Source organism: Sminthopsis crassicaudata, chromosome 4 (genome assembly GCF_048593235.1).
Source record: "Sminthopsis crassicaudata isolate SCR6 chromosome 4, ASM4859323v1, whole genome shotgun sequence".
Classification (NCBI taxonomy): Eukaryota; Metazoa; Chordata; class Mammalia; order Dasyuromorphia; family Dasyuridae; genus Sminthopsis; species Sminthopsis crassicaudata.
This window is the reverse complement of record NC_133620.1, coordinates 351079885-351092384: the sequence shown is the minus strand read 5'-3', so window position 1 is coordinate 351092384 and position 12500 is coordinate 351079885. Positions and strand designations below refer to the sequence as shown.

Sequence of the window (12500 nt, the reverse complement as noted above, 5' to 3'; positions counted from 1 at the left end):
GGCTCCTGCTCTCCAGGTCCCTGACCGCCTTAGCTCAGGGAGCTACAGCTGCTTGGTAAGCAGAAGCGGGGCATCTGGGGGAGGGTTAGATGGGGAGGGTATTACATTACTTGATGAAAGTCCAGGAAAATTAAATCTGAAAGTGTGGGATGGACCCAAGAAGAGATGGAGAGCTTGGTGATCCAGGGCCCCCCAGCCAGGCACTGGGATAGTTAGACAGATGGGGATGAGGAAGCTGGAATTGGGGGAGAAGGGGAAGTGAGAATAGGGGAAATAGAAAGAACACATTATAACTAGGAGATTCCAAGAGGAAAGACTGGGGACAGGGGATATTGGGGAAAAGGGCTGGGGCTGGGGGAATGTGAAGGGCATCCTGGTTTGGGACAAGTGTCAGTATCACCATCTGTCAACATCATTGTCCCTCTACACTCCAACCCTGGGCTGGAATTTTTGTTCTTAGCACTGTTAGATGGGGAAAGGGAATAGGAGTGAAAGAGAAAGGGATTCTGGGGTGAGTTGGTAAACCCGGCCTAAAAACACCTGATAAATTGAATCGCACTATCTTTCTGGGCTTTCGGGAGAGGGGAGAGCTTGGGAACTGTGCACTGTGTGAGTTGGGGGGGACTTAGGGACGAAGTCTCCCGCTCCAGCCGTTCTAAGCAGACTCTCCCTCCCATCCTCAGGGTACCCAGTGCTGCCATGGGGGAATGGGCTTTCCTGGGCTCCCTGCTGGACTCGGTGCAGCTGCAGTCTCCCCTGGTGGGCCGCCTGTGGCTGGTAGTGATGCTGATTTTCCGAATCCTGGTCCTGGCCACAGTGGGAGGTGCCGTGTTCGAGGATGAGCAGGAGGAGTTCGTGTGCAACACGCTGCAGCCCGGGTGTCGCCAGGCTTGCTATGACCGTGCCTTCCCCATCTCCCATTACCGCTTCTGGCTCTTCCACATCCTGCTGCTCTCTGCTCCTCCCGTGCTGTTTGTCATATACTCCATGCACCAAGCCAGCAAGTGCCCCGGACCCCAAGGGGATGGCGAGAGGGAGCAAGAGGAAGGGGATGGCGGCCACGGGCAGAACCTGGCAGGTCCCCGGGCCCGCCACTGCTACCTGCTGAGTGTAGCACTGCGTCTGCTGGCCGAGCTCGGCTTCCTGACGGGGCAGACGCTGCTGTACGGCTTCCAGGTGGCACCCCATTTTCTGTGCACCCAGACCCCTTGCCCCCACACGGTGGACTGCTTTGTCAGCCGGCCCACAGAAAAGACAGTCTTTGTGGTCTTCTACTTTGCGGTGGGCCTTCTCTCAACCCTCCTCAGTGTGGTCGAGCTACTCCACCTCTTCTGGAAAGGGCGACGGAGCCGGGACAAAAATCTCCTGTGGTCAGGCAAGGGGGGAACACTTGAGAAAGACAACCATTGTAACCAGGAGCAGGAAGAAGCCCAGAAGCTTCTGCTGCCTCTCTCCTCACCAAGAAGGGCCTCTCCACTGGGTCCTGCTCTGGATGCCCCACCTGCCTATGCCCACAAGCTGCAGCAGAGTCCTGGCAGTGAGGGCAGCAGCAGCAGAAGCAAGTCCTCATTGTCCATGGTCAGAGAGGACCTCGCCATCTAAAGAAGCTCTCAGATGGGGGAATCTGTGGGGAAGGGGAATGAAGATGTGGGAACAGGTCAACCTCTGCTCTGGAAGATCAAAAGCAGGAAGCACGTGGCTGGGTAAAAAGGATCCTGGGTAAAAAGCCAGGAAACCTGCATTTAGTTCAGATCTTGTCTCCCATGTGTAGTGTGATCTTGAGCCCTTCACTTTCATCTGAGTGTGAGCTTCCTCCTCTACCTAATAATGGGGAAGGGTATTTAAGGTTCTTTCTGGCTCCACCAATCTATGGTTGTAACTAATCCATCTTCCCTCAGCCAAGAACCAGCACTTTGAGTCAACGGGAGAGAAAGCTTAGAGGGAAACACTGAAACTCCCCATTGTCCACCCAGGTAGCTCCAGAAGGCAAGAAGCCTGCTTACATTGGGGATTACATGTGTAGAACTCCTGGAAGTATGGAGAAGGGGGAGGAAGCGGGTGAACAGGCTGCTGGTTATCTTGTAGATCACAGCAGTAATGGTGATTTGTGGTCAGTGTTACTGGACTCTGCATTTCTTGTTTTGTGACCTTAGGGTTATCGTGTGGGCTTGTGCCTGGTACCTGGCACATGTCTTTAACATACTCAGAGCCTCAAGCAGAGCAGGATGATGTGACTGCCAGCTTTCATCCAACCCCAGAGACCCAATACATCAACTCATCCCTTCTCCCATTAGCAAAGCAGGCAGAGCTGGAAAGAGAGGTAGGGCATACCTCACACTGCATGGTGCCCTGTTGAGGGTGCCCATTTACCAAAACCCAGTCTCTCTTCCACACACGGGGAAGGGAAACTCACAGTATTGTTCCTCTCTTTACAACCCCACTCTATCTGCTTATTCCTTAGCTGCAAATGCATTTGCTCTTCTCTCTGTGGGTTCAGTTCCATGTTTTCTCCTCCCTCCTAAATTGTTACAGTCAATAGAGGGCTATATTTGGAGTCAAAGATTCAATGCTTTCACCTTGTCTGTCTAAAAGTGGTTAACTATTTCTTCCTCCTGATCATTTGACAGATGAGGAAACTGAGGCAAACAGGGTTAAGTGACTTGGCCAGGGTCACACAGCTGTTGAATGCCAGGTTCGGCACTCGGTGCTCTATGGTGTCACCTAGGTGCCCACTAACTGGAACCATCTTCAAATCCCAGCTCTAATCTTTTCCACCTAAAGAGGGCAAGTCGTTTGGGGCAGCAGAAGGTAGCATGACATAATATGGGCACTGGACATGGGAGTCAGGAAAAGCTGGGTTCAAGCCCCACCTTAGACACTCACTATGTGACCCTTTGCCTCTCTAACCCTCAAGTTTTTTATCTACAAAATGAGGGGTGTGCCTTGTAGATGGCTTCTAAGTGAGGTCTTTCTCATCTCTAAACCTATCTATCATTGGTCACACTTGCGTGTGTGCATGATATATGACCCAGATCCCAACTCCTCCTACCCACCTGTGACCAAAATCAGGTTACCCAGTCACAGCAGGAAAGAGCGCCCCTCCCCAGCTGCCCTGTGCAGATAAGGGTCCAAACAGGAAGAGAGGGGAAGAAGAATAACTGAGGTGGGGAGTGGAGAGGGTGGGGGATGCTGACTCTCCCAGGACAACACTAACCTCAGAGGGGAAGAGCCACAACAGGAAATCTCTGCTCTCTCACCTTCTGGCCTAGTACAGTGGGCACAGACTGAGCCCTTTCCTCTAAATGAGTAAGGGGCAAGGTGACAAGGTGGGAGGAAAAGTAGGAGACAATGTGCTGCGGGTCTGGGGGATACAGTGACTAGCTCAGGATGGCCAGGATGCAGAGACAGGGAGGGAAGACATCGGAGGCAAGACGGATGCTGGCTGGTGGGCCGCTGCTGCCATCCGGCGGCTACAATGGGTAAGGGAGCAGCCCCCACAGGCAGACCTTGAATGGGCCCAGAGAGCCTGCCCTTCTCTGCCCCTGAGGGCCGGGGAGGACTAGCAGGCCCTTTACTACTGCTCCCTCCCCTTTTCTCCAAGAACACAGCAAGGAAAGCACTTCCCTGCCACCCAAAGCATCCACTCTTTTCCAAGCGAAGGCTCCGCGTTGCCTCCGTCTCACCGGCTCAGATCAACTGGCTGCTGCAATGACTACAGACTTAAGTCCCCCCCAAGCCCTAAGTAACTAAGTTACACAATTCCTCCTCTTTTCCCTCGGTTTCTTCCTCTGTAAAATGAAAAGTATCATTCCAGGATCACTCCCAATTCCCAGGGCATCATTCCTCAGAGGGAATCCAGAGGAGCTACATCAAGCAATGTTCCTCAAAGAAAAATACTCCCCTCCAACTAATCTCTGGGTACCCCCATCCCATGAAAGTCCCCCTAAAGGACACAAGGAAAGTCAGACCTGGTCCTAGGGAATTTTAAAAGGGCAGGGCCTAAGGTGGAGAAAGGCCCGTGGTAAAGGGCAGAGATCTACCTGGAGGACCCATGGGTTCCTCCTCTTAAAACTTGCTCCTGCCACCCAAGGGCTTCTTCCTCTTTCCTTAACCCAACCCGAGACCACACACTGACCCTAAACTTTCTCCTTTTCACAGTCTCCTTGCACAAAATAATCATTGTACATACACTTCCCACACTTCCCTGCTCAGGTATAATCGGGACCCCAAGCTCCATGCCCCCACTTCCCAATGGTGTTTTTTCATCAGACTGAGAGACCCAGTACAGGGTAGCTATGAAAAGGCACTTCCCCAGGAAACTCTGGGAAAATGTGTACTGCCCCCCCCTTTTTTTTTTGAGGCAATAGGAGTTAAGTAATCTGCCCAGGGTCACACTGCTAGTGTTTTGAGGCTGGATTTGAACTCAGATTCTGCAGGCTGCAAGGCCTGTGATCTATTTGGTGCTATTAGCTGCCCCTACCACCCTATTTCTCTGAGTCCTCCCAATTCCCCCTAATCCAGGATCCCAAACAAGTGAAAGGGACAGGCAGGAAACGTTGAAAGGATATAGACCTACTCCGATCAGAGTTAAAGTACATACACAGGGACCTGGCCCCATTAAATCATTAACTCCCACATTCAGCCCAGAAACTTAATGGAAAATCAAACATGCAGCAAAGCCTGAGCCCGAATTCTGGGGGCCCAGGCCCCAAAGGACTTTTGTGGATACAGGCTGTAGGGAGCAAGGCTCTGAGGCATGTATAGAATAAATATAATTTTATTCTTTATCCAGTAGATCTCAATGGAAAGTTCAACAGTAACAGCTGCACCAGGTTGGGCTCCCTGGGGGAGAGGAGGGAGCCTGCCCGGAAGTGAGGGGAGCATTGAAGGGGTCCACACCCTCTCCCCAAACCATCCCCAGACCCCTGTGGAGAGGCAGGCAGGGCCAGCTCTCCCAATCCTGGGAGGGAGAGGGAAGGACACCCCACCCCAGCAGATGCCCGCCCTGCAGGAGGGGACAGGAATAAGGGGAGGGGGAGATGCAAGTAGGGGGTGAGTAGAAGAGGCCAGTTTGTAAGAGAGATGATGACTCAGGAACTCGGGGGTCTTTGTCTGCAGTGTGTGAAAGGCGGTGGAGGGGGGGAAATGTGGCCACTGCCCCAGCCCAGGGAGGGGGAAAAAAGGATTGCTGGTGGCTGTGAGGCTGGGGTAGGAGCAAGCGAGGTCAGTGTTTCTGAGCCCCCCACTCCCCTTCCCCCCCTGTTGCTATCCCATTCACAGTGGGTACAGGGCAGGGTCCCCAGGGAAAGGGGAGGCTAGACCTGATGTGGTGGGGGAGGGGAGAGGCATCAGCTCTGCTATGGTGGAGGAAGGGACCGAGCTTATTTTGTAAGCCTAGGGAGGGGAGGGGAGTGGGGAGTGCATCTTGCCTGGCTCCTCTCCTTTTCCCCCAGTCTCTCAGACCAGTACCCTCCAATCCTTGGGGGAGGAAAGAGGGGAGCACCACACAACAGGAGCTGGGGGGAGTCCCTTCCCTGCCCCCTGCAAAGAGCCTCCTTTCTCCCCTGCTCTCTAGGAAAGCCCACACCCAGTGGTTAGGGTAGAGAAGCGGTGTGGGGGCCTGGCCCCCTCTTCCCCAGTGATGGGGGGATGTTGGGGGTATAGAGAGAGGGGTTGGCTTTAGAGCAGTATTTCACAGTTTTAGAGAGAAAACTGAGGAGAAATGGGCCTGAGGGGGAGGGGAGGGGAAGGAGAGGGGAAAGGGTGGGCAAAGGAAATAAGTAGGGAGGGAGTTCCCTTGGGGTTAGCTATTCTTCTCTCCCCCATTAATCTCCCCTCCCCCTCCCCAGGCTCTGAGCCCAGCTGCCCCCAGGGCAGCGCCCCCTCCCCCCAATGCACAGCACAGATTCCTTCAGTACAAATGTGCTTAAAATGAAACTTCTTATTTAAAAAAAAAATCAAAACAAAAAAATTAAAATAAAAACAAAACCAGCGGGGGAGGTGGTAATATCTGGGAGGAAAGGGAAGGGGGGCAGGGCGGGACTCAGCGGAGTATATACAGGGGAGAAGCCCTGCCCCCCATCACCAACCTGAGGGGATTCCACAGCATGGGGGCCTCTACCCAACCCCCACTCACCCCCAGACTTCCCCCCAGCCCGGGGAGGGGGAGGGGGCAGATGGCTTGCTAGTTTTGAGAATGGCGGGGCCGGAAGCCCCCGGAGTTTGCTGGTGATGAACATGAGGCTGGGGGGGGCGGAGTGGAGAGTAGGGGAGCGGTGAGCAGAGGCGCTTCCGTGGCCGCGGCGTTCTCTCCACGCGCTCCCCCCCACACCCCGCCGGGGATCGGGAAGGGGCACGTCCGCCGCGGCCCTCGCCCCAACCCCCCGCCGCGTCTGGGAGGCCGCGCAGGCCGTCCGGCTCCGGCTGCGGTTACGTCCATTGCGGGGAGGGGGGAGGGGCCTCGGCTCCATCCTTCCATCCCGACCCCAGCCCCGCGGGGCTCGGGGCCTCCGTCAGTCCTGGGGGCGGGCGAGGGGACGGGGAGCGTGTTTCGCGGTGGTCTTTCCGGCGGCCAGAGAAGGCCGGCCTGTGGGGGGCTGTGTCCGTGTTTCCGCGGGGGAGAGCCGGCCCGTCAGGGAGAGTGGGTGGCTGGGCTGCTTCTGTTGGAGCTGGGGGAGAGGCTGGGGCTGCAGCTGCCGGGTGGCGGGTCCAGGCCGCCCCCGCCCCCTTCCCTCCCGCCGCCCCCCGGCTGTCCGCTCAGAGTGTCCAGTCCCTCCGAGTTCTCCAGCATCTCCTGGATGAGGGGGGGCATGGAGCCCGGGATCTCCATCTTCAGCGTGATCACGCGCTCGGCTCCTGCGGGGCAGAGGAGGGAGGTCACCCAGCGGGCCGGCCCGCGGCGGCGACCTCCTCCCCCCTCCTTGGGGGTCAGTTTCAGTGTTAGTTTGGGCCGACGGGGACAATGAGCCTTTAAGGTTACGGTAAATGTCTTAAAGGGCGTCTCTCCAGCCGCGGGGCACTCGGGGAGGGGGAGGGGCGGGGGCAGAGGCCCGGGGGAAGGGGGGGCCTCGCGGTCTGCCAGGGCCCCAGGGAGGGGAGGCCGGGGCTTCACGTACCCTTGGCGCTAATGCTTCGAAGGTCCGTGATCTTCATCAGCATTTTGGGGAACATGTGAGGTCGACTGGGTCTCCGTTTCCTCACGTAGACCTTGAGGGCCTCCAACAGCGGCTCCTGCAGCGTGTCCACCTTGTCCGGCTGCTCCAGGTCCTGCCGGTCTAAGAAGGGGGTGGCGAGGTGAGCGTCGCGTCCCTCCCCCCTCCCCCCCACCCAGCCGTCGGTGGTGCAGTCCTGGCCGCGGCCTCTGGGGGGCACTGCTGCCCAGTCTCCGGGCGGAGTCCCGGCGCAGGTGGGGATGGGGCTCACTACCTCGGTACACCGCGGGAGACAGCACCTTATCGGCCTCGCCGTCAGCTCCGCCCCCCCTCCCTCCCGCGGCATCCTTGACCTGTGACAGTGGCGTGAGCTGAGCAGACCGAAGCTTTTCGGGGACTTATCTGGCAGACTCTGTGCCTGGGGCACTGGGACCTGCCCACTGTCGGGGCGGAGGCCGGGGCTTCGACCTCGACCTCCGACCTCCGGCCTGAGTCCCAGGCTAGCCCTCTCTCCTCCACCCGGGCTCAAACTTTTCCTGCCCCCGCCCTTTCCGGCCGTGCCTGCCGGCTCCTGCGTGCACAGACCAGATACACCAACCTGCCGTCTATGAGAGTGCGCCCTAACTTCGGAGTCCCGCTTAAAGCTAAAAAACTAAAGTTTGAAGAGCCAGGCTGCCCTTAGCCCGACCAAATTCCGGGGACAATGAGGCGGAGGGCGGCGGGCGCAGAGGGGAACAGCTGGGAAACGCTCTGTTCCTGGCCTGGACTCTCCAGACTGAGGGTCTCACCTCTTCTTGTGCCCTAGATCTCTCTGGTAATCTAGCAATGCCCGCCGGCCTCTCCTCAGAGTAAGGTCGTTACCGCATCAGTCCTACAGCCGCCGCTTGTTTCCTTTAACTTTCGGACTGATACGGTGGGTTTCTTTTGGAATACTCTGTATTTTATGCATTAAAAGCATTCCTCTGAAAGGGGCCCACTGGATTCCCAGACCAGGAGTCCACCAAAAGGTGAAGAACTCCTGCCGAGCAAGAGGCGGTTTGGGGACTAAAGACCCCTCCCTTCCTCTGGGAATCCCCCCAGTCTAGGGCTAGGACAGCCCGCTCCGCTGGAAGCTCAAGAGGCAGTATTAAAAGCACATAAAGGACCACCCTGTCTTCATCCCAAAAGCATTATGGTACGCCTCCCCGTCCTTGGCCCTTCACGGTAGCTTCCTGACAGGAGACCCTAAGAGAGGCCCGGGGTCCCCGGCTCCACTTCCACGCCACAGCCCCTGGGGATCCTAAAACCCACCCACCTCCACAGATGAGGCAGATGGCACTGAGGAGCCCAGTCTCGGCGTCATCCATCTCCAATGGCAGCAGCTGGTTGGCGAAGGCAAAGACCAGGTCGGTGAGGGGCCCAAAACCCGCATTGTGCATCTGCGTCCGGTTGAGGGTCAACCCGTCTGAGAAGGTCATCGTGTCCTGTTCTGGTGTGTACCTCGTGCAGATCCGAAGAATCTGGGAGCGGTTCGGAGCAGGAAAAGGTCAAACTGATGCATTACTTTCTGGACACGAAGGCACCCTCCAGCCCTGAGGAACTCATCAAGGAAGGCCATCTTGGTCATCCCCTATTCCCATGCCAAATAAATCCCGCCCCCCACCCAATATCTCCTATGCCTCTTTTCCTAGAAAAGTTTCAGCCAGAGTCTAAGGTAGCTTCCTTCAGTGGGAAAGGAAAATAAACAGAAAATTGACTAGCCCTGAAAGTAATCTGTCTCCCCGCTGGGGAGTGGGGGGAACAGGATTACAGCAAATGGAGGGGTGACAGGCAAGGGGGGAGCAAGCACTGGGTCACGACGTTCTAGGGCCCCTCACCAGGATGTCCAGGCAGGCAGCCTTGAGAAGGGTGATCTGATCAGCAATGGTCAGAGTGGTGAAGCCAGGAAGCTGCTTGGCAAACTCCACAGTCTTGATGATGCATTTAGTGGAGAGTTCACTGAACTTGTCCCAGAGGTCAATATCCAGGGAGACCCTTTGTTCTGAGCTGTTGTTCTAAGGGAAAAGAAGGAAAAAGAAGGCTTGTGACAGATACCAGTCACTTGTCCCCTGTGGCTCACCTAATGATGACTCTTCTCTTCCTGGGCTCATCCTCTCAACTGCCTCAGCATCCACCAACCTTTGCCCCTGATTCGACACCATATTACTGAGGACAGCTGAGACCCTGCCGACAATGCAGTCCACTCACAGTGCCTGTTTCTGTCCTAACAAAGCACTTTCCTCCCCATCCTAGAAGCAGATGATGCTTCATTAGCTTTAGGTAATTAGTTAAGGGAAGTGGGAAAAGTGCTAGACTTGGAATCAATAAGACTGAGTTTGAATCCTGCTTTGATACATTATTGTATGAACTAGAGTAATATCACTTAACCTTATTCAGCTTCAGTTTCCTTATGTGTACACTGACATAACAATAGTGACCTACCTTACAGGGTTGTTTTGAGGATCAAATGAGTAACATATCATCAAGTGCTTTGCAAGCTTTAAATCAACATGTAAATGTTATTTGTTACTATTATCCCTCCAGATGAGACTCTAAGAGGTCAATCAGTCAGTAAATACTTATTAAGCACCTATTATGTATCAGGCACTGTGCTAAATATTGGGGATACAAAAAGAAGCCTAAGTCAGGGAAGACAACAAGCAAATAAATATATGCAAAAAAGCTACAGAAAAGGAAAATGGGAAATAATGAACAGAAGGGATGTACTAGAAGAAGGAGGGGCTTGGAAAGACATCCTGTAGAAAATGGGAAGGAAGTGCAGTGCCTTAGAAAAGACACTGGACCTGGAAGATATCTGGGATTCTATCACACCTTTGCCCCATCCTAGCTATTTAAATGTGGACATGTCCCTTAATACCTCCCTTGTCCTTCCTAGCAGAGAGACAAGCTGCCCTGAGGGGGGTAGGGGTGCAGAATGCTGCTTATACTGTGGTCAGTGTGTCGGGTGGTCTAGCTTAACTGTTTTTCTTGGCTCAGTGTGGGGTATGATATTACAAAATGACTGTAATCGGACAGAAACCACTGATAGATCTTTTAAAATAATTTGAAATACCTGCAATACCAACTTCTCAGAGTGATCAAAAAATCAAAGAAGATGATAACATCAGCAAAGCACTTTGCAGAGCCTTAGTAATCTGCTCTTCAGGATATCCCAACAATTCTAGTTCACATCTGCAACAGGCCCAAAAGACTACAAAACTGTGCATAGCCTTTGACCCAGTTACACCACTTAGTAGATAGTAAAGTAGATAAAGAAACCAAAGAAATATATGTACAAAAATATTTGTAGTAGCTCTTTTTGTGGGGGCAATGAATTAGAAACTGAGAGGATGCCCATCAATTGGGAAATGGCTAAACAAGTTGTGATCTGTGATTGGGATGGAACAGCACTGTGTTGTGGGAAATGAGGAGGGGGGTGATTTTAGAAAAACAGGGCAAGACCTACGTGAACTGATGCAAAGTGAAGTGAGCAGAACTGGGAGAACTAGTACATGGTAACAGCAATATTGTAACAATAATCAACTGTGAAAGACCCAGCTACTCTGATAGATACAATGCTTCACAACAATTCCAAAGGATCCATCCACCTCCAGAAAGAATCTGAGTGCAGATTAAAGGATACTTTTTTTCAATTTATTTTTCTTTCTCCTTCCCCCCCCACTAATATGGAAATATGCTTTGTATGATTTCACATGTATAATTGATATCATATTGCTTGCCTTCTCAATGGGTGGGGGAAGGGCTAGAGGATAAGAAAGAATTTTTAATTTCAAAGTTTTAAAATGTTCAAAAAACCCAAAACAAAACAAAACAGGGGTGTGTGTGTGTGTGTGTGTGTGTGTGTGTGTGTGTGTGTGTGTGTGTATCAATTCAATTTTATATAAAATGACTAGATGGAAGTCAATAGTCAATAGTTCTGGGCCTGGAACCAGGAAGATCTGAGTTCAAATACATACTCACACACTTTACTAACTATATGATTCTGGGCAAATTGCTTAACCTCCTTCAACCTATTTTACCTGTAAAATGGGGATAAGGGCATCCACCTCCCGTGTTGTTGTTGTGGGGATTATGTTTGTTTGTAAGGATAATATTGGAAAAGGGGTTAATACTGTGCCTAGTGCATACTTAATAAATGTTTCCTTCCCTCCTTTGGTTAAAAGGTTAAACTTCACTAAGATTTGTGGGATACCTCATATAAATGCCAGTTGCTATTACTGGGTTTCCCCCCAGCCCTGCCCTGTGATTTCTACAGTGGGATCTCCCCGTGAGGAAGCTTCTGTAAATACAGTGATAAATTTTGATCTTCACCACAACACTCTTACAGATCAGGAAACTGAGGCTCCAGGAGGGTCACCATCTCAATGCCTATGTCCACACAACGAGGAAAGTTGTGGATTTTTTTTAATCCCCCTACCCCGAGAACTCAGAACTTCATGAACAAGGAAGATCAGGGAATCCGATCAATGCCTTCAGCATCCTCATCCTGGAGCCTTGGTCCCAATATCCAACCACCCGGCCCATTCACCTCCCCCCCCCCTGCACCCCACCATCTCCCCATGTTCCTCGGCCCTCCTCCTTTGCTCCCATACCGTAGTGTATTTCCCGAGCTGGCAGAGGGCAGGGAAAGTTTCCTGATGGGCTTTTCGAACCTTCTCAATCAACTCCTCCACCTCAGGGGTCAGCGTGTAGCTCTCAGAACACTCAGCTTTAGGCGTCTCTTTCTTTTTCTTATTCCGATCGTTCCTCACAGCTGGAGGAGGGAGGGCAGGGGAGAGGGGGAGCAAAAGAGTGTGATGGGCGAGGTCCTTTCCTGAGGCCCTGGGTCCCCACCCCGGGGGGCCCCTCATATCTTAAAAGGGTGGGATTTCCTCCCCAGGCCAGCAGCACATCTAGGCCAGCCAGAGCTATTATCTCCTTAGCAAAGTCATTTTTGTGAAAACACACACACACACACACACACACACACACACACACACACACACACACACACTCACATATAAATACCCCTACCAAGGGAGAGAAAACTGGTCCTCTATCCTCAGGGCTCCCTCCCTCACTTCAGTCAGGAAGCAAGACCTACATACACACACACATTACATGTAGCAATGTTTTCACCACATCTGTGGCCTACAGCTTGGCTCGGAATAGGCCCCAGGCACTGCCAAGGGGCACGGGTACATGGGGGCTTCTATGTCCCCTGCACTGAGCTGCGTGCATTTGTCTGTGCATGTCTGCTCCCCCCCAAACTCCCTTTTCTTTTTCCTTTCCTCATCTTCCTCCTTCAGGGCTTTTGCATACCCTGAGCCT

At 53.2% G+C, this 12500-nt stretch overlaps 2 protein-coding genes across 4 annotated transcripts in view; one reads left to right on the top strand and one right to left on the bottom strand.

The window, feature by feature from the left end:
• The window catches only part of GJD3 (gap junction protein delta 3), a 1803-nt gene extending 82 nt beyond the window's left edge, over positions 1-1721 (top strand). The window contains exons 1-2 of the mRNA XM_074261449.1: positions 1-55; positions 684-1721. The exon at positions 1-55 is cut by the window's left edge and continues 82 nt beyond it. Coding sequence (XP_074117550.1) covers positions 700-1602 — 903 coding nt within the window. The 5' untranslated portion in view covers positions 1-55; positions 684-699 and the 3' untranslated portion in view covers positions 1603-1721. The remainder of the gene's footprint in view (positions 56-683) is intronic.
• A 3040-nt stretch (positions 1722-4761) lies between these two features.
• The window catches only part of RARA (retinoic acid receptor alpha), a 56862-nt gene continuing 49123 nt past the window's right edge, over positions 4762-12500 (bottom strand). For 2 of the 3 annotated variants that reach the window (XM_074261446.1, XM_074261447.1), the window contains exons 5-10: positions 11783-11943; positions 9008-9184; positions 8446-8650; positions 7116-7274; positions 6688-6855; positions 4762-4861 (exon numbers count right to left, since the gene is read on the bottom strand). In XM_074261446.1, coding sequence (XP_074117547.1) covers positions 4785-4861; positions 6688-6855; positions 7116-7274; positions 8446-8650; positions 9008-9184; positions 11783-11943 — 947 coding nt within the window. In that variant the 3' untranslated portion in view covers positions 4762-4784. Of the gene's footprint in view, positions 4862-5926; positions 6856-7115; positions 7275-8445; positions 8651-9007; positions 9185-11782; positions 11944-12500 lie in introns of those variants that run through there. The other variant, XM_074261448.1, reaches the window with a different exon arrangement.